This window comes from Rhododendron vialii, chromosome 4a (assembly GCF_030253575.1).
Source record: "Rhododendron vialii isolate Sample 1 chromosome 4a, ASM3025357v1".
In the NCBI taxonomy this organism is placed as follows: domain Eukaryota; kingdom Viridiplantae; phylum Streptophyta; class Magnoliopsida; order Ericales; family Ericaceae; genus Rhododendron; species Rhododendron vialii.
In genome coordinates, this window is record NC_080560.1 from 26,340,378 (window position 1) to 26,361,529 (window position 21,152).

Sequence of the window (21,152 nt, forward strand, 5' to 3'; positions counted from 1 at the left end):
TTCCGTCGTGCCGGTCTCCCGAGTATCCTCACAATGGTTCCGCCGCGCCGGGTTCCCATTGGCACACAAAACCCACACCACACAATGGGCTACCATGTCCGGCCACATTGCGATTTCCAAAATATTTCACCTTTCCAAAACACGCCTTTTCACGCCCTAGGTGTCATGTTTCTACTTTCTCAATTTTCGTGTCTCGTTTTCATGCAACGACTCTGCAGTAGGACTTTTCACATATATAATCATAAATCATTCATTGTAATCTTGAAACTAAACTAGTAAGATTATCCAACTCTATATTACTAAGCATGCTTAAATCACAACTTAAAGCATAACACCACATGTACGGACGTCTTTAGAGTGAAAATCACTTATGCTTTACAACAAGGCAAGTAATACAAACAATTCATAACACATGCTCATAACCATCTAAAGATCAAAATACGAATACTTCTATCAACGATAAAGTCTTATCTTTTGAAAACCGTTCTTTCTTCCTTTGTGGGAAATTTAAAACAACACATGTTTATTAAGGTAAAAGTTGATTATTCCATCATGCTCAAACTTTCATTAGCGAAAATAAGTTATTGACTATCATGCATTTCAAAACATTATAAGTGATAGATAACCTTATATACGGAAAATCTACTTATACTTCCAATATACGGTTCTACGTTATATGTTGAGTTTAGTGGACAAAGGACTCTATCTTTCTTCTTGGCGGTAGTGGCGACTACGGAGAGAATGTGTACGTCAGACGGAGTAACTTCCTACGCTTGGCTTCCGGTAGCTTCGAAAGAGAAAGGTTTCTCTCGAAACCACTTTGTGACTAAAACTACTCAACTTTATGGATCGAAGGGTGGTTTTAGGATGAATTTCTTGAAGAACTTAGGAAGAACTCCAAGAACAAGGAAGAACAAAGTAAGAACACAAGGATTTTTTAGAGAGAACTTGGAGGATTTGAAGGTGTGAGTTGAATGGTGAATGGGGGATGCTATTTATAGCAAAAACTTGAGCTCTCTCCCTCCCTCCTTGGCCGGCCCTTTCTCTCTCCCATGAATTTGTTCCATTGACTTGTCATTTCAAGCCTTTAACCAAGATCCTAACGTTTCCTCACTTGTCATTTCTACTTTAAGTCATAACCTAGTTCATCATGAAGGGTTTTTAGTCTAGTCTTGTCCTAGGAAAGGTTGCTTGTAAGAAAGAATCAAATGATAGGCTAGATTGGGCTTAGGAAGACTAGAAATAGGTTGCCAAGTTGTCAAATAGACTTAAGGATATAAAGGTAACTTGTGTAAGTGTCCAAAAGCACACCACACACTCCACCTCTCTCTCTCTCTCTCTCTCTCTCTCTCTCTCTTGTACTACATATATATATATATATATATATATATATATATATACACATATATGGTTATTTATGAGTCAAACTAAATAGTTTTAGGTTTAGGTAGTATTAAGTCTAGTTGAAAGAGAAAAAGTCTTGGAGAGTTTTCAAGTGACTACTCAATGGAAGGAAAATGATTAAGATTTTCCTAGAAAGTGTACTTATGGAAGCATAGGCTCATATGGGCATGCTAACATAGCTTATGAAGTACATATATACATGTATATATGTGTGTGTGTGTATATATATATATATATGCATCTAGAAAAGTAACTCTAGGATAATTAGACTTAGGGCTATACCTTAGGCTTGCATGCATGGCATGCATAAAGATTGCCACCTATGGAAGTAAAATGATGGCCATGACTTGTCTTGTCCAAGTCATACATTCATTGGCAAGTCAAAAGTCCATTAACCAAGGGATAATAATTCCCCTAGTATTTATTAACCAATGGTTAAAAAGGTAATGATGGAAAGTAAGGTCTTGATATGACTAGTTTTCAGACACACAGTGGGTACAAACACGAAGTAGGATAGGATCACAAAAGAGAGAGAATAATATTAACTTGCACTATCATGTGACTAACTTGGTTTACAACGGAGAGAGGCCTGGCTATTTATAGGCAGCCAAGACATCTACTTACATCACTACGTGCATCAGCATATAGTATTACAACATAGTTGGCAAATACTATTTAAGCCAGGAAAGTAAAAACCTATAAAGCTAAACCTAAAAAGCCTACAGCAAACATACGGACAATAAAGTAAGATTACACTATTACACCAATGACAAGTAAACATAAATACAAACATCTGCATAGTAAACACTAATAATTTCACCCTTGCCGAAAAAGGCTGAAACTTTATTGTACGCAAAGGGACAGCTGGCTTGAACACATTGGTGTTATTCTGATTCACTCTTTCCAGAAGAGTCTTCAGTCCTGTCTGTGAGGTGATACTGATCTAAAAGATAGCGGATATTTTGGCGCCATTCTTCCGGATAAGTGTCATTGATTTTCCAATTTGCAGACTCATAATGGAGGAGAGATGAGGGGACCTCTATTAGTGCCAATCCATTAAGAGAACACATTGTTTGGGTCATGACAAGATAATTTCCACTGTTGATCCACAATCCTTGAGTCACTGGATATGTTGAAAGAAATATAGTGTGATACTCCTTTCGCCAAGTGATAGAACCATCTGGATTAGGATGACTCCTGTTGTTACGACTTGTCCAAAAAGCAAACTGGAGATCTTCATCTGGATTGCAGGGGGTGCTTCTGAATTTCTGTTGCCAGAATGATATGCTTCCAAAGAGCAGGAGAAATTTCAGGAAGTAATCTTCAGGAGGACGGATCTGACTGAACGCTGCATGTGCCAAGTATACCAAGACGGCTGACTTATTAAAACAGACGCTTATAGTATAGACATCAACTAAGTACCATAAGAGAAGATACGCTTCTTTCTTAAAATGAAAGACATTATGGTAAGAGATCTCAAACGGGGTAAGGAAAGGATAGACGGGATGAAAAGGTAGACCTTTTATGGGACACTCATCAAGACCATATTTAAATATACATAGATGTTGAAGGTTTTGACACATTTGGACACAACGAGAAAGAAGGGTTAACTCTAAAAGATAACACTGGAGGTGGACAGGAAAATTTACTGGATGGAAACAGGAAATCATGGGAAAACAACCAGGGACAAAGAAATGTGATTTTGATTTTGAAAACTGGTTGATTTCTTTTTTGAGTCTAGACAAAAAGTCTGGGAGGACATTTGTTTTTCCTTTTATGTGAATAGCATCAAAACTCCAATTGGAAAACCAATTTGCCCATCTGAGTAACTGTGCCTTTGGAAGGTGTTTCTGTTTGAACTTGAGCATGTTGGGAAAGCTCATCATATCAGTCTCAATGAGGAAATGATGACCGATTAGATGAAACTCAAACTTTTCAATACTCTTCTTGATTGCCAGAATTTCTTTGTAAGTGGAGTGGTAATGAAGTTCTGCTGTGGAGAAAGCACCACTCTTGTAACCACAAATTCTGCGCTTTTGTTCTGTATCTTCTTCCAAAAGAACTGCTCCCCAATACAGATCAGAGGCATCTGTCTGAAGTACTCTCTTCCCATTTGAAGGTATAGTTAATGGTGGAAGGGTTTTGGCTAAGGTTTTGAGGTCTTTGATGGCTTTAGTGCAGTGGGTTGACCAGGGAGGAGGAATTTTCTTTAGTAGAGCTGAGAGTGGGGTACGGTATTGAGCAAGGTTGGGGATGAAATCAGCCATATAGTTAACAATTCCTAGAAATTGCTGAACCTGTTTGACTGTGAGGTTTTCATCTGAAAAGTGGTCAAGCTGGGAGGCTATATGAGGTTGGAGAGTATATTGACCTTTAGAGATATGCATCCCTAAAAAATCAATTTCTGGTTGGGCCAAAAGCATCTTCTTTTCTGAGAGCATAATGCCATGGGTTTGGACAAGGGAATGGAAAGTTTGTAGTAGGACAGCATGGGATTCAATATCTGGGGAAAAGAGTAAGATATCATCAATGTAGACAAGAGCTGTGGATAATATAGGAGCAAATACCCGAATCATGGCCTTTTGAAATAAAGATGGAGCTGTTTTAAGACCAAAGGGCATGACTGTCCACTGAAAGTGGTGATCTGGAATGCAAAATCCAGTTTTGGGACGATCATCGGGATGAATGCCAAGTTGCCAAAAACCTGCTTTCAAATCAAATTTTGAGAAAATCTGAGCTTTAGGCAAGTTTGCAAAAAGAACACTTCTTCGAGGAAGAGGGAACTTATTATCCTGCAAAAAATGATTAAGAGGCTGGTAATTGATAACCAGTCGGAGTTTTCCTCTTATCTGCTCTGTCCTTTTGTTTACATAGAATGCTTCACATGCCCACTGAGAGGTTGTGGGTTCAATCAAACTTTCTGACTGAAGTTGCTGGAGCTCCTGAAGAGCAAGTTGGTAATGTTCTGGGTTCATTCCATGATGTGTGGCTTTGGTGGGGTTAATATCTTCATTTTTCTTGAAAGGAAGGGAAATGAAGAAATCTGGGTTTTTCCAAAGCGGGTTGGAACATTTGGTAAGGAACTGGGAATGGGTTTCAGCACAAGAGGTTTGGATTATGGCTTCTTTTATGGAGGAAAAGGTTTTTATGCTGAAAAGGTTTGGTTGAGTGGTCCAAGGTAACAAGTAGTTTTTGTATTTCAATCCTTTTTTGAGCCATGAAACTTTGCTGAGATTTTGGAGGATATCAAAGCCTAACAGTAAATCTTTTCCTGGGAGATCAGAACCATAGACTTGGTGTTTTATGGTGTATCCAGGGAAAAGTTGAATGATAATAGGCTTACTGATTAGAGAGATGACAAAAGTTTCTCCATTGGCTGCTGTAAAGGGTCGGAAACATGACTGCCAGTAGGACCTGGGAAGAATTGCTGGGTTGAGGATGGAGGCTGCTGCACCAGTATCAAAGAAAGCGATAACTGGTATGGGTTTTTCATATTTTCCAAGTAAGATCTGGACCTTGGCTAAAGGTTGAGCTAGCATGATATTTGGAAAACAGAGTGTTTGGATTTCATAGGGGAAGGAATCAGACTCATCAGGGAGATCATCTGATTCTGAATAGGAATCATCAAAAGTGAATGCCAGGACGGCATCATCTGTTGCTTCATCTTCGATGGAAAATAGGGACTCGACATCAGCATCTTCGAGATCACCATTAATGAGAGCCAAAGAGTTCATCATCTTGTCTCTAGCTGCTTTGTTGGGACACTGTTTCGCATAGTGCCCTTTCTTTCCACATATGTAGCAGCGATCAGACTTTCGCTGTCCTCTGAACTTTTTCTTCTTAAAGAATTTCCATTTCTTCTTTCGTGAGAACTTGCGGGACTTGAAAGACTTGGGGAACCTGCCAAGAGATTGAAACTTCCATTTCTGAAAGTGTTTAGACTTCCGGTGTGAAGGACGGCAAGTGCACTTCTTGTCTTTACACTTTATGGATAAGTCTGGCCGATCACAAGCTTTGCCAAGAAGTTTTCCTTGTTCTTCAAGAGTTCTGAGGAATTTCTGATGATTGCACAGTTTCTCTAAAGCAATCAAAGAGTGTTGATAAATACCGCCAAGAGAAATTGAGTTCAGCGTTAATCCTTTTGTCTGGAGGAGCCTTGTTGTCTCATTTCCCAATGGTTCAGGAAGGGAATTGAGAAAAGCTTGCTTGAGATTAACATCATCCATTCCGTTGAGAAGATAAAATCTCTGAGACATACGGTCATAGTGAGTCTCAAGATCTTTCCGTTTGAATGAACAGCATCTCATGCTGAGGTATTCTTCTCGAACGAATTCCTTGGTGTTGTTGTGGTCTCCAAGAAACTCAGTATGGAGGACTGAAATGAATTGGTCAAGTGTTGGCAGCTGCTTGAGTTGTAGTTGTCGGTATTCACCGAGAGCTAAAAACCATTGACGGAGACGGCCAAGAAATTTTGCTGTACACTTAGTAATGACATTACTTAGTGTAGCATTTGGAGAAAGCATAGCTGCAGTACACCAGGCATGAATCTCATAGAGTTTATCCAACCATTTTGAGGGGGGAATGGTATCAAAAGAGAAACCTTGGGTATGGATATTGGCATGGGAGAAGGAATCAAAGGTTGGAATTTCTGGAGGTGTTTCAAACTCAGGATCCTCTTCAATGATAGGAGGGTCCTCAACATCCTCTTCTGGGTTTTCAGGGTTCATCATGAAAACATGAGGAGTCGGTATAGAATCAGTAGATTCAATATCTGAATCAGATTCGATGGTTGGTTCGGGAGATGGGGTTTCAGGCATGGTGGCTAAGGTATGTAGCAAGGTGGAGATTGGATTGTTAGAAGGACTAACAACCGGCTGGACCATTAATTGAGGTGCTTTGGAATTTGGGTTAGATGGTGGATCTGTTGGTCTAGAAGAAGTGGAGGTAACCGGTGCTGTAGTAGAGGAGGATGGTGGAGATATGACAACTGGAGGTTGGGTAGGTTTTATCTGGGGCTTTGGGAAAGGAAGTTTTGGTGGAGATGGTCTTTTTGGTGGAGGAAGGAAAGCCGACGGGCTTCCAAAGAGACTGGAGCTTGAATCACCAAATATTGAGGTAGGGTTTAAAGGTAAGGGTTGAGACATTTGAGGATACCCAGAGAAACTTTGTTGGGGATAAGTTGAGAACATATCAAATGGATTTTTCTGTTGAGAATACTGCTGAGCCTGGAGTGAGTGAAGCTGGTTCTTGAGATGCTTCATTTCAGCATCCTTTTGGGAAAAAGCTGCTGAAAATGCTTGGTTGGCATAAGCCATCTGAAGGAGTTCCTGGTGAACATGTTGGATTTTCTGCTGCAAATCTCTGATAAGAAGTTCTAATGTTGACAACTTCTTATGGACAACATTTTCCAAATTTTGCTGAGAGTTAGCAATTCTTTGGAGAATTTGATTTTGTGCTAGAGAATTTGCTGATTGCCAATTTATGGCTGCTTCTGCTGCTGATACTGCTTTGGTACTACCATCAGGGTGAATGGTAGTTGAATCAAGAATCTTATGACGGTGAGTGGTTCTTTCTTGAGGGTTATGATATTCCAATGGAGGAAAATCTGCATCAGTGAAAGATGGGGATGGGGTGAACATGAAACAACCACTGGGTTGAGCTGAAGGGTCATTTTTGGATGGTAACTTTGGAGAAGGTGGAGATTTACAAGGTATAGGAGTTGACTGGGGTGACTGAGGACAAATGGGACAAGGATTGTCAGACTCATCATCGTCATCTAGAAAACTTTCTTCGGAACATTCATCACAGTTACAGGCATCAAAGTAACAATGACCTGTTTCTGGGTGCTTGAAATAGAAGACTGGAAGACCACTAGATTGAAAATATTTAATTGGAGGTTCTGGTTTAGAACCATCAACAAACATGTCAATCCTTGAGGGAAAGATGACTGGATGGGTTGCAGGTGAGGCAGACGCTTCTCTTGGGAAAGAAATTTCTACCGTGCCAACGGGTTTGGTTTCAAAAAGTGGGTTTGAAGATTGGACAGGTATGGGCTGGTGTTGGTTATTCTCAAAAGCTGTAACCCATTTTTCTGGGAGAAGCTTAAGAAGTTCAGATCTGGAAATTTGTCGGGGTACATGAACACACGAAGCTTGGTGAGGTGCGTTGACAGTTAGGAAAAGGGCTTCATCTGTAGAGGAGGGTAAGGACATGTCAAAGGCATGGTTTTGAAGTCGGTAGGCCATTTGGTAGTGAAGGGTTGCAGCATATGTAGTGGAGATTTGGGAGGCACCACCAATTTGGACTTGAACTTTTAGAGCTGAGAGCAGATGAGGATCTGCTAGTGGCATGTTGAAGTTGGGGTAAAAGGTAAAGATGACAGTTCCAGCATTTAAAGTGGTTTGGACCGTGGCAATACACGCATGCTGATACTTCATAAACCTAGTATCAACCAGAGCAATTCTGGAAGTAATAGGTAAACCTTTTCTGCCATGGAAAGTAACGGCCAATCTGATTGCTCCAAAGTGAAGATGGGTAAATCCTTGTTGTTGCCAAATGCGAGGCAAATCAACTGGGATTTCTAGGGGTAAAAGCTGTTCAGCTTCTGTAGCTGCTATGAAGCACTGATCAAACTTAGAGGCTTGGACATACTCTTTTACTGAGGTTGGACACTTTGTAGAGAAGAGTTGGGTGACTGTCTTTTTTACAGAGGTTTGTGGACGGACAAAAGCATTATATGGGTTGAGGAAAGGAAGATCAGTAAGAGGAACCTTACTGTCGTCAGGAAGATACTCAAACTCATAGAGGTACTCAAGATTAGAAGAAGAAGTAGAATTTCTACTGGTAGATGAACTTGAAGAGACTAGAGAAGATGTGGTAGGGGAATTGGGTGAAAGCCAACGGTTCATTTAAGATAAAGACTCTGGGTCCTTCACTTCCGCATACAATAAATTTTTTCTTTTAACTGTAAAATCTTCAACTAATTTTGATTAACAAAATTTCTGTATACTAGGGTAGATAAACCGAGACAAACTGCTTTCTCTGAAGCCAAACGTCTCAAGGTACTTTAACCCACTGATACAAGAATTTTTTTTCAATCAAAACAGTTAGTGAAGTTTCTGGTGTGGAAGATCCTTAGAAGGCAACCACAGAGCATACGCTTCAATTTCTTTTTTAGGAAAAATTTACCGTAGTATTGGAAAAGAAATTCCCAGAGGAGGGGGTTTAAGCTAGAATGAAAGACATGGCTCTGATACCAAGTTTTCAGACACACAGTGGGTACAAACACGAAGTAGGATAGGATCACAAAAGAGAGAGAATAATATTAACTTGCACTATCATGTGACTAACTTGGTTTACAACGGAGAGAGGCCTGGCTATTTATAGGCAGCCAAGACATCTACTTACATCACTACGTGCATCAGCATACAGTATTACAACATAGTTGGCAAATACTATTTAAGCCAGGAAAGTAAAAACCTATAAAGCTAAACTTAAAAAGCCTACAGCAAACATACGGACAATAAAGTAAGATTACACTATTACACCATTGACAAGTAAACATAAATACAAACATCTGCATAGTAAACACTAATAATTTATAGACATGGTTAGGTCTAAGTAGGCTTATAAGACTAAGGTAGGTCATGATTAAAGGTTAAGCTTCCAAAAGTAATCTTATGGACCAATGGTTAATAGTTTTCTAGAAAGTAAGTCTATGGTCAAGTAGTCATGATTAAAGTAGGTTATGAGTGTTACTTTTGGTAGTATCATGATTACCATCTTTGTCCAATGGTTCTTAAATGCTAGGGAAAGGTAACTAAGTTAATTAGTACTTAGGTTTGCCTAACTAAATGATTGGGAACAAAACCCATTACCCAAAGGGTAAGAATTTCCCTAACAACTATCGTTCAATGGGTAAAGAGAAAATATATACTAAGAAGATGTAATGATGAGGAATAAAGTCAAAAATTGACTAGTCATGAAAGTGTAATAATTACATCCTTTGGTCCAAAAGGTTCAATTAAGGTTTGGATGGGTTCACAAGGCTCAAAGATGATCAAAAAGGTCCATCTAGGGTTAGAAGATTGTAACTAGGTGAAATGGTAGTTCGGTTTCTCTAACTAATCGATTGGAAACTAATTCTAATTGCCATGTAGGATTTCTAGCCAAGAAATGTAATTTAAAGATTTTATTTAACTCGTTAGGAAAATATACAAGTGCTTTTATAAGTATACTTGTCTTTAGAAAATGACTAAATTGTTCGGTGCAAAAAGATAAAATTTTATAAGTCTCAAATCTAATTATGACTGATTATTAGAAATTAAAAAGGAATTTTAAAAGCAAATCCAAGTAATTAAAATAAAATTCAAATATTTAACGAAATTTTTATTTACCGAAAATTAGGGTCGTTACATATTGTTTTCCGCATAGTTGGATTCGTTGGGCAGGGGTTCATGTATTGCACGTGAGTCAACTATTTATTTGAGTGTCAATTATTCAAGCCATGAAGGCACGGGCATGCGCTATATATATATTAGTTAGCTTTTTATAAGGACGCCCTTATTTTAGTTAAATTGCGGACATCCCATTTTCTCTCCTTTCCAGACCAAATATCGATGATCCGAGCCTGTCAATATATTCAGAACGTGATTTTAAGGGTACCCACGAGAAATCAGCTAAAAAAAAGGCCGGAAAGGGCTTCATCTGAGTAGTTTTTTTTTTTTGCTGATTTCTTGCTAGTACCCTTAAAATCACGTTCTGAACACATTGAGTGACTTGGATCATTGCAAATTGGTCAAAAAAGGGGCGTCCTCACTTTAATACGGTAAGGGCTCCCGTTATGGATATATATATATACACACACACACACTACAATGAAAAAATTAATCATTTTTTAAGTCAGGTTTGTATTTTTTCAAGTTGGTCCATAATATTTCGAAATGAAAGTTCAAATAAATAGAAGCCCATCATTTTTTTTTCTTTGAATCTGATCATACTAAATCATAAAGCACTATAACCCAAATTCCATTTTAATTTTAATTTTTTGATAGAATTCAAACTAAAAGCACATTTTGACCTTCATTTTTTTTTTTTGGCTTCTATTTTTATTTTATTTTTTATGACTTAAGCGGGCAACCAAGTTTGAGCTTGAAGTTTGACAACCCAAATGTCAGGGCCAGCACTGCACACAATTGTCTAATTTTTCTTCAAAATTCATTTAGAATTAGGAATTTTGAACGAAAAATTGAAAGATTAAACTTACGATTATATGATTGAACTGATTTTTAGAAGACCATTTGAACAATTATTTCAAATTATTGAAGGGCTCATTATTTGTGTGTGACTCTTAAACAAGAGAGAGCAATGTTACATAGTTGAATAAGCTTGGTTGTGTCCCCGTTCAAGTATGAGCTAGCGCTAGAGCCAAACTAGAATTTGTTTCCGAGATTGGTCAATAGCAAGAAATGATATTCCTTCTGTTCTTTTTTAACTGTTCAGCTTTGTAACTCTAACATATTAAAGAGACATCATCATTGCACCTATCATATCAACTTTTTCTACTTACCCTTTATGAAAACATCATTATTATATTTTTACTGATTAACTTTTCAAAATAAAATCTATTTTTAGGAGCAAAATATAAAATGTATTGACTTTTACCCACTAATTTTACTAAATGGACATTTATTTAGGAAAAACCAAAAGTAGAATACTGAACTCTAAAAGCACTAAAGATAGGTACACTACATGTTACACTACATAGTTACACTACAATTATGTAGGGTCCATTTTGGGTCTCAGAAATTTTTTAAGAAAATACCGATAAATTTAAAATATTATTTTATGGGATCCTATAAAAAATCAGCTCTAACGAATACCGATAAGTATCATTTCTAGATTTGTAGTGGCGAAATTGCTCATCCCTATGAATCAAGAAGTACTCTCTCTGTTCTTTTTTAAGTGTCTTGCTTTGTAACTCCAACTTATTAAAAAGATATTATCATTATATCTTTTACATCAACTTTTTCCTCCACTTTTTCTACTTACATATTATCATTAAATTTTTACTCATTAACTTTTCAAAATAGAATATACTTTTAAGAACAAAATAGACAATGCACCAACTTTTATCCACTAATTTTACAAAATGGACACTTATTAAGGGACAGTCCAAAATGCAATACTGAACTCTAAATAAGGGACGGAGGGAGAAATACTTACCGATATCCGTTGGAGCTGATTTTTTACAAAACCCCATAAAACAATATTTTAGAATTTATGAATATTTTTTTGGATTTTTGTAAGACCCAAAATGGACTCCACATAACGTGTAGTGTAACTATGTATAGTGTATAAAAAAATGAACGGAGGGAGTACTTCACTTTTGCAGTTTTTAGAAAGTGTAAGTACTAGTCGATAGATGAAATTTTCCATCCAAATTGAACAATGAACCCAGTTTGTTCAACAGATAAAATATTTAATTTCAGATGCAAAATTACTATCCATTTTCATTTCCAAAACCATAATTCAGCTTGTTGTCCCAAATAACTCCATCAAGTTACTTCCTGTACAAGATCACACAGCCCATATCCTATTATCATTACATCTTCCAGTGCAAAAATATTTCACTAGGAGTTGAGTTGAGATCTTTCAATAAATAAATAAATAAATAAAATCTCAGCCAGTTCCATACGTACATCCAAAAATAATGCACCTTCATTTGATTTATTTGTTGCTTAAGTGAAAAAAATAGAAGTAACCAGAAACAGATACATCCTTGAAACAATAAGAATCGATATTTCTAGTACCGCAATTAAATCATTTCGTCTAGTGGTGTTCTGGGTGTGGGGTCCTATAGTTAATCAGATGCAATTGGAGCACAAAACTCGTATCAGAGCGAGTGTCCCTAGAATTTGGAAAAAAAACTATTTAAGTTCTTTCATTGGGAGAATGAATTCCGATTCCCGGGAAGTTGAGACTATCTGAAGCAGCTTGCGGTCGATGTGCTGTTGGAACATGAAGTTATATGAGATCCACTTCGCTGGGAAACAAACAGGTAGCACAAACAAGCACATGAATATCAAGTATAGTGGCTGTATGACAATTATAAACAGAATTACTTTTAAAACAAACGCATACACAGGCGCAATGGCTCCCGCTCATGAGGGTGACCAATGTGCTGGGACAGGGGCCTTGGATACAGCAAAATAGGCTGCAAATTTGATATATCCGTACTTTGACTAGCCATCCTGACTAAAGCGAGCATTACAAATCAAATCAAAGATAACTTTGACCAGGAAAACCAAAGAATCAAACTGTACTTCAACTTTAAATCCTCGTGTTAAATCATTCTTTGATTATGGCCATTATGCAATAACCTCGCCATGCAGCTCCAGAGAGGATGTGTAGGGAAACATTTTAATTTTGCTCCAGAGAGGATGCGTATGGAAACCTTTTACTATTGAATGGGGGGACAAGAGAGCTAACGAGAAAGACGTATTCACAGGAAACTTGGGACCAAAATGTAGTTGTGAAACTTACTCAAAACAGAAATATCTAACGTTGAAATCCTACAAGTAGCATTTTCTGGAATAGTGGCGAGCTCGTGTGAAGTTGAGCTTTATTATAGGTTACACGGAAGTTGTTATGTGACTGTAAAGAAGAAACTTGCTCAAGCAATGTCGAGCTTGTTAATCGGGAATCAGATGAACTATATAAACTGACACCGAAATACAAGGCTTGGGATAAAAACTATGTCCAGTTCAGTCCCCAAATGATGGTCCACAATAGTCTCGAAACAAAAGCTAAGAAGTAAGAAGCCTTTCATAATTACGAGTTTTGAACCGAATACAAACATATAATTCATGCCCTTCCATAGATGCAAGCATATTTACTATTTAGCGCTCTAATGTCATACCACAAGTAAATTAAGCATTTTAAAAGAGAAAATCACAAATACAGAGAATGTAGAATGTTTTCCAGTACGTAAGCAGAGCACCAGCCACTTGTTTATCTAACAATTAACACAACACAACAGTCATACAGACTTTGTTCCTCCTATGTAAATGAAGTTGCAGGTGTAATTCATTTTGCAAACTGCTGTTACAATAAGGACCGATCCCAAGCAGGCCAGGTACAGGACAGATCCACATAAACAAGTAGATCTGAACAACAATAATTCAAATTAACCACAAAGTAAGAATCCATTTTGCACATTTCATCAATGAAAACGATAACTGAGAAGTTTGAAATACCTATTGACATAACTATAACCACGCCATTGAGATAGGTGACGAATCATGATAACATCGAAGGTAGCAGTCTTAGTAAAGTACCTGACGTCAGTCCCTTTTCTTATTTCGCTTTCTTTAGTTCCTTCAATTCATAACTGATGCAGTGTGGTTGTCTCTGACATCATTTTACACTCATGTCAGATGTTCAGATAACTGGATCGGAACAGAGAATAAATAGAACATTAGGAAAATTATTAAACTTTTGGGCTCCAAGATGAATATGTGTGCTTGAAGAGGCGAGGAAATACAGACATATCCACAAAAGATATGTAATAATGATCAAGTTATTCCTCTGTTGATGTAATAGGTTGGACTCAATTCTATTGTTTCTAAGCATGGCCTAACAGGAACGAAGCAGTGTCTGTGAAAGCATCCACCTCAAAATCAATTGGCAATGAGAGGAGAGGCCGCCCAGGCTCATATACTAGTTTTCGAGTAGATAATTAATTGACGCGGGACAATTTCCAAGCATCCACCTCAAAACCAATTGGTAATGAGAGGAGAGGCTACTCAGGCTCATATACTAGTTTTCGAATAGATAATTAATTGATGTGGGACAATTTCCAACAGTGTCTAGTAGTTCTTGCTATATATCAACATATGGAGAAACCACCAAATGTAGAGGCATCAACCTTGTTGAGGAATGCAAAAGCGTACTGATAACCAGATAAATTGAACATAGAGAACCCAAGTCAAACAGTATAATAATAGAAACGCGTTCTACATGTTGGCAACAAAAAAACAAATAATACTCACCAGTAAATGCAGCAAATTAATTGCAATTATGAGATTTATGAAGATGGATCCCTTCAAGGAGGAGAGATCTAGCCCTGTTGATTGCAGCAAAGCATAGGCATATGTGCTCCTCAAGATCCATCAGCTGGCTAAGGAAATTGAGATGATTCTTCTGAAGCTGCTTTGCGATCTCATGGATGGGATGCCTGTCGTTGCCCCTCTCCAATCCGAGTCGAATCAGAAACTTGTCACCCTCAACGGCTGTATACAGGCGCTCAACCAGGCGATCAATTGTGTCAAGGTCGTTGTGAAGGACATAAGTACCCTTTGCTACTGCATCAAGCTGTGCCATATGGACCATCTCCTTCTTAGTTATCTTGGAGGGGAGGACCGCGGGGAGTAGGGTGCCTGCAACAAGGGCAATAAGAGCGTGAGAAGCTATGGCCATGGCTGTTAAGCAAACATTAACAGCAGTACCAATGAGGCAGACGGTGGAGCAAGTGGTGGCGCGGCGGAGGAGGCGGACCCTAGAGCGGGACTTGCAGAGGCGGCGATGGAGTTGGTCGTTGAGCTGAGAAAAGCAATGGCGCATGTCGCGGAAGTTGTGGGAGTCTGGACAGGGGAAGGGATTGTCGAGGCGGTCAAATTTTAGAAAGATGTCAAATGCCCAATCGCACTGAGACTGGGTGAGGGAGTTGGGGTCAGAATCTAGGGGGAGAACATCGAGGAGGTTATGAAGGTTGTGGTAAGTTAAGCGGGCCTGGCGGACACTGTCGTGGAGAATGAGGCAAAGATGGGAGGTATTTTCACTGTGGTCAAAGTAGGTGGAGACAAGGTGGGTAAGGGTAGTCGGCCTAGCATGCTGAAGTGCTTTGTCGACACACTCTCGGCTAGGGTTAAGGATCTGTTCCAATGACTGATGTTCTTCAAGGGCCTCCCCTTCCCCCAAGTGTCCTTCATAAGAAGGGTCATTGGGATGGATTCTAGACCATATCTCGCTGTAGGAAGTTGTCTGGATGGCAAGGGTGTATTCGCTTGTGAGATTGATGGTGGGAGAGGGTTGAGCGCTTGAACTCGGTGTATCTTCAGCTGAACTTCCTACAATTTATTCACAAATCAGCGTAAGCTTGGTAACACATTAGAGCTTCATTAACTACAGGTCCTGTTTGTTTGTCCAAATTAAAGCACTAAATTGCTCAATAAATCCAAGGGACCACATACCCAACATGAATCTTTTGCAGCTAGGATATTCCACCAAACATGTGATATACAACACCTTGGGGCATGGCATTGTTGATCCCCTCACTATTAATCTGATAAGGTTACTTATTTTATGTAGTTTTATATCCCTACGCTATACGTCCAACCAAACAAACAAGGCCCTAGATTAAATGAAAGGGAAGAGCATGATAGGAATTTACCTTGCAGTGATGGGAGGGATGAATTGGGATTTTGTCTTCTCTTTGACAATGATGGTATCACACAATGCAGCATTTGGTTGAGCCTCCAACTGGGGTGGCAGGTTTAATAAACTCAAATAAAGTATAAGATTGTGAATTGGCATTCAAGTACTTCAATCAAAGTTTCATAGCAAGTAGATGATCTAAAAGAACAGAGTTAGCTTTTAGTCTTCTCGTGACCATGAAAGTGAAACGGCAACCGTAAGGAGTGAAAATAGCAAAGATTGTACAACAAAATAACAGAACAATACAAGTTTGGGAACACTCCAATATTTTCAATACTTTCATGTGTCCCAGATTAGCATACAGGACGTATCTAACCACGAAAAAAGTACCCTAAGATTGAGACAATATATAATCAAGAGCATAACTTAAAACATAAAAATGGCATGCACAAGCTACATATTCGACTAAATCCATCTCACATAACCAATAATTCATAACTAGCTTTTAAGCTCATCAACACCGCTTGCGATGCCAACAAGGGAATGACCAACCAAAACTAATAATTGTTAGATGGAGTCATTCAGCGTCAAGCATCCTACTCCTGCTCAAATTGCTACTCCATCCCAATCTGTTTGTCCAACTGTGGAATCGAACTTTTTTAGGGAACACAAATTGTGCACTTAAAAAATCTTCAACCTATGAAGCACCGACACTCCAAAGGTTGCCGTACCCGTGTCGGGAGACGGTGACACACCAAGTCACTTGTCCCTTAAATTTAATTCACTTTTGGCTGGGGACAGCATGGACACTAGCGTACACAATTGGGGACACTGGGGGTAGAGGTGTAATAATTTCAATTTTTTTATTTTTTTTATTTTTTTATTTTGGGTGGGGGGGGAGGGAGTACTTTGATATGAATCGATATTTATACTGATTTAATAGTTTTATTACACTTTAATCCAATGGTTTGAAGTAATACTGAGAGAGAGAGAGAGAGAGAGAGAGAGAGAGAGAGAGAGAGAGAGAGAGAGAGAGAGAGTACTTTGTTATGAATCGATATTTATACTGATTTAATAGTTTTATTACACTTTAATCCAATGGTTTGAAGTAATACTTACACCCCCCCCCCCCCCACCCCCCCCCCCCCCCCCCCCGGCTCTCTCTCTCTCCATATATATATATATATATATATGTGATGTATGGTTTAGTTGTATGACTCATTTGCAAAACACTTAAAACACACCATTTTCCAATTTTTTATTTTATAGTAAAATTATTTCCAAGAACATGCAAGTTTCTTTTTGATGTTTTCCAGTTGAAGAGTTCCTTTTCCATATTTTTCTGAAAAAAAAGAACATTTCAAAAACTGTCAATGAATTTAGTTCTCTGAGCTTTGAAAAAATGAATCCAAAGTAAATTATCAAATAATAAACACTGCAATGTATACAAAAATTGTCTTGCTCCAAATTTAACGTAATGTATCAGACTTGACTATCTTTAGTCAATCTTCTATTGTCTTCTTACAATAAGTTTACATTTATATGTCCCCATCAGACATGATTAATCAAGTTTACATTTTCGAACTCTTGACAAACATGATACGATAATTCCTTCATGAAAACATCTGCAACGTTTTCTTGAGACTTGCCAGACACCAACTCAACTTATTGTTCTTCACAAGCTCTTGAAAAACAAACTTGATGTGTGTCAATAGGCTTACTAGTAAGTAGTTCCCGATACACCAGATACTTTGCTAATGCAATCGTCAAGTGACCATCAGCATAAACCCATGTGGGACATTCTTAAGAAAATCCAAAAATTTCCAATACCGTTCTCATCATAGAGCATGACAAACAATAGTGTTAGTGGCCAAGTAGGCAAGTACTCAGCTCTACAGGTAGATAGCTTGCTTCTCAGACTACCAAGTAAATATTCAAATTTCTCATGAGTCCAAGTATGTATATTTTCTTCTAAGTCTGCCATATGCAAATCCAGTTGTGCTTTTTCACTCATCCAAGTACTGTGTTTGATTGCTAGCAGAGTAGCAAAATAGTCCAAAATCATAAGTCCAGGTGTTAAGAACCATTTGTTAGCGTACGCGTACATTGGATATAACAGAGTATCCTCTTTGCTACACCATTAAGTCCAACATCGAATAGCATGTTTGGCATAGGGAAACATGCTACGAGGATGATCAACACCATTATCAGGAGTCAGATGCATGCTCACATATGGCAAACTGCGTAAACCGTGCTAAAGCGAAGTCGTACATATGCTGCCTTCCACCAAATCAATAGATCCCCATCAACTCCACTGAACCTGGTGGGTGGATGGCTTTTGCACATATATCCAAGGAGCAGCCATAAACAGACTCAACACTTTATTTTTGTTGAAAATATACAACACGTGATATTAGGTATTTAGGTAGGTGCAACTGCAAGTGCATGAAGTGTGTCATCCTCCGCACAAAGATAAGTGAAAGTGGGTTTTGAGATTCCTAGTTATGAAGGAAGGCCGTTAATTGTATCTAGCATAGGTGAGTCTCAGGGGATGGTTTATATTGTTCCTACTGTCGCTCTACTACATCTATGTACCACAGTACCAGTCAACTTGGACACAAAGATTGAAACTCAAGAGATAAAATGTAAACAGAGAATAAAAACACATATTGCATGATTACAAAATTTGAAGTATGTACACGAGCACACTACTACACAAACGTCGATAGAATAAAACCTAACAGTAGGAGGTATGGGCTGGGACATCACTAAAAATATATTTTATAATTTGAAGGCATACATTTGATGTGACAATAAGAAAATAACCAAAATAAATAATTAGTTAATAGCTTCATTGATAAAGGATCCAAGACAAAACAGAGTTCAAAGTCAATAGTAAGTTATGTACCTATGTTAGATGTCGTTTACGTAAAAGCTCGTAGAACACAAAGCTTACTTCTAAGAACATGCTAAGCACAAAACTGGGGAAGTGTTTTGCGTATCTGATAGCTTGCAGATGTACCATGCAAAGTACCAGTATGCAGTATTTTACCTGGTACCAAGTGCAGATCTAGCTTATAGCTGGAGGGTTCTAACTTCTAATGTACCTCTTGGGTTCAAAGAAGACATTAACTTTTCCGGTTTTGTAAACTTATATTTGTACTCACGGCAGCAGATCTAGTATTGTTGGAACTGGGCCAAAGTAAATTAAAATCTACTTGAAGTTATGAGTAGGCAGATAATGGAGCCCAAAATATTGAAATTAAGCTAGCCTGAGAAATTTGTAAATGAAAAAGAGCTTAGTAGCATTCCATTGAAGCTTCTCGTTAAAATAAAAGGCCGAAGATGAACAGACCGAAATATGGCATGGTGCACTCTCTCTCTCTCTCTCAGCAACCGGTTAGTGCCTACTGACAAGGTTGGTACCGTGCATCCTGTGCGACAGATGTCGAATACAACGTTGTTGCACGGCAAGGGACTGCGCCACGTGGTACCATCAAACAATGCCATGTGGTTGGACCGTACATTTACTGTGAGCATATTGTTGTATGTTGCATGGTTGGACAGAATCGCTCCGCACTGGTGCGCCTGATTTCCACTGTAGTTCACGGACATGACCCGATCCAACACCTTGGACCGACTACTGCGTGGCTGGACGGAGCAGCCCAGCGGACCCTCCTATTGGAAAAGGTGATGGGGTTATCCACTTTGGACCCATTTGGGCGATTTGGGTTATGGATTATATTCCGGACCACTTACACGTTTGATAATCTGAAAGAAAGCTATTATGAAACACTTTCAACATATGAAAAATCATCGTGCAACTGTTAAGTTTTATATGCTGGTGTGCCGTTGTAGAAAACAAGGGCATCTACACGTTAAACTTCCATTTTTCTCATCATTTAAAATGTTTATTCAGGATTGTCTCTCTATTTGACAGACATCATCATTAAGTGTGGTTTTTTTCTTTTTACTACTAAATTTCTAGCAACAAATGTTTTGCATGTTTTTGTTACAGCTGACTTAAAGTTCTGGCACAAGATTCTAATCACCTGAAATTATGAACAACAACACTAGAATGGCAAAAAATTGAAAATATAACTTGGTTAGACTATTCAAAAGACGACCGAATGCTTCCATGGAAAAAAATGGGACCCCTTTGTTTTCTTGACTCAGGACTTTCGACAAACATGTGTTGCGCAATAACATTCATCGAGGAAAAAAACCCACAACCCCTGATCCTCGTTGAATGAAAACATATAAACAACAAACTATCAAAAAGACGCCAAACAAGATCATCCATTACGCAATTATAGAATGTATGCAAGCATCCATACAAGGATAAGTACAAGTAAACATTAAGAGTGGGTAGAATTTAACATACCTAGGGGACTTGAGTAAGAAGGGTTGATGCTTAAAGTTGGATCAAGTGGGTTTTAAAGCTATTTGTTTGGTGGGGCTAATCTTGGAGAAACTTTCGAAGGCGATCTTTGACGAAATCGTTGCGGGCCTTGGTGCGAGCTTGTTGAGGGGCTACGTTGGCGAAGGAGAGGTGGGCTCCAATGGAGAAGAGGGCGGCGCCGGTGACGAAGCAGCCGATGGTGGCGGCCAGTTGCTTGGGCGTTGGCGGGTACGACCACAGGACCATGTCCTCCTCAGTGGCGGTTTTGAATGAGGAGAATCTGTGTAAAAGTCAATTGTTATTCTTGAAAACACAGATCGGAAAGGGAAAATGATCGGACAGTGGAGCAGGCGGCCCATATTCACCACTTTTATGGTATGCAGTTTCCAAATTACAAATACATGGTAGCTTCTCTTCTAATCACCAATACATAGTGAGCATGACACCAGTGGAACAGTATGGACAATTTTGCCCCTAAATAATAAACGGCACCCTTTGTAATCAAAATCCCCCCAAAACCCTCTTCTCATTCTCTCAAACATACGACACAGACCAAATCAGCTCTCTCTCTCTCCCTCTCTCTCAGATTTGGTCTCCATAGTTGTCCTCTGTGATCTAGAAGAATCGAAGACGTGCGCATGCTTCCTCTGGCCATATATTCCGTCTCAATCCATTTCAATCATGTTCGAATCTGTTTCACACTCATCATGTAATTTTTCTTTTTTTGGATTAGGGTTTGATATGTACGGGTTTGGATTTGTAAATCTGATGGCTATATATATATATATGCACACACACAGACAAAGCACACTCTGTGTGTCATTTGTGATTCCTTGCAAATATAGAAATCAACTTTTTTCTTTTTGGGATTTGATAAGTGACGTTCATATAGGGAAATATGGAAAAGTAT

The 21,152-nt window shown here is 38.6% G+C and overlaps 2 protein-coding genes across 6 annotated transcripts; both read right to left on the reverse strand.

Annotated features, from left to right (window-relative positions):
• Positions 1-5,898: 5,898 nt before the first annotated feature.
• Positions 5,899-8,312, reverse strand: LOC131323851 (uncharacterized). The gene is made up of 4 exons (XM_058355690.1): positions 8,056-8,312; positions 6,923-7,521; positions 6,070-6,358; positions 5,899-5,929 (listed from the first exon to the last, which is right to left on the reverse strand). The coding sequence occupies exons 1-4, from the start codon at positions 8,310-8,312 to the stop codon at positions 5,899-5,901; spliced, it is 1,176 nt and encodes a 391-aa protein (XP_058211673.1).
• A 3,714-nt stretch (positions 8,313-12,026) lies between these two features.
• Positions 12,027-20,584, reverse strand: LOC131322496 (UPF0496 protein At3g19330-like). Of its 5 annotated transcripts, XM_058353839.1 has the most exons (6): positions 20,225-20,363; positions 15,857-16,038; positions 15,657-15,748; positions 14,457-15,533; positions 13,743-13,815; positions 12,027-12,448 (listed from the first exon to the last, which is right to left on the reverse strand). In XM_058353839.1, the coding sequence occupies exons 2-4, from the start codon at positions 15,997-15,999 to the stop codon at positions 14,473-14,475; spliced, it is 1,296 nt and encodes a 431-aa protein (XP_058209822.1). In that variant the 5' UTR covers positions 16,000-16,038; positions 20,225-20,363; the 3' UTR covers positions 12,027-12,448; positions 13,743-13,815; positions 14,457-14,472. The 5 variants fall into 5 exon arrangements, with proteins under 5 accessions (XP_058209822.1, XP_058209823.1, XP_058209825.1 ...); XM_058353840.1 differs by lacking the exon at positions 15,657-15,748 and having other exon boundaries at positions 15,857-15,945; positions 20,225-20,584; XM_058353842.1 differs by lacking the exon at positions 15,657-15,748 and having other exon boundaries at positions 15,857-15,967; positions 20,225-20,364.
• Positions 20,585-21,152: the final 568 nt, after the last annotated feature.

Bases quoted from the DNA above. Each gene is read 5' to 3' on its own strand.
- LOC131323851 (XM_058355690.1), bottom strand. From the start codon at position 8,312: ATGAACCGTTGGCTTTCACCCAATTCCCCTACCACATCTTCTCTAGTC. The intron at 6,359-6,922 runs GTAGTACCAAAG...CCTCTACTACAG, and splicing joins AACTACCATTCACCCTGATG to CACCGGTTACCTCCACTTCT. The intron at 5,930-6,069 runs GTTTGAAACACC...GGTGTACTGCAG, and splicing joins ATCATTGAAGAGGATCCTGA to CTATGCTTTCTCCAAATGCT.
- LOC131322496 (XM_058353839.1), bottom strand. From the start codon at position 15,999: ATGCCAATTCACAATCTTATACTTTATTTGAGTTTATTAAACCTGCCA. The intron at 15,749-15,856 runs GTAAATTCCTAT...TAACCTTATCAG, and splicing joins ATCCCTCCCATCACTGCAAG to ATTAATAGTGAGGGGATCAA. The intron at 15,534-15,656 runs GTATGTGGTCCC...AATAAATTGTAG, and splicing joins CTGCAAAAGATTCATGTTGG to GAAGTTCAGCTGAAGATACA.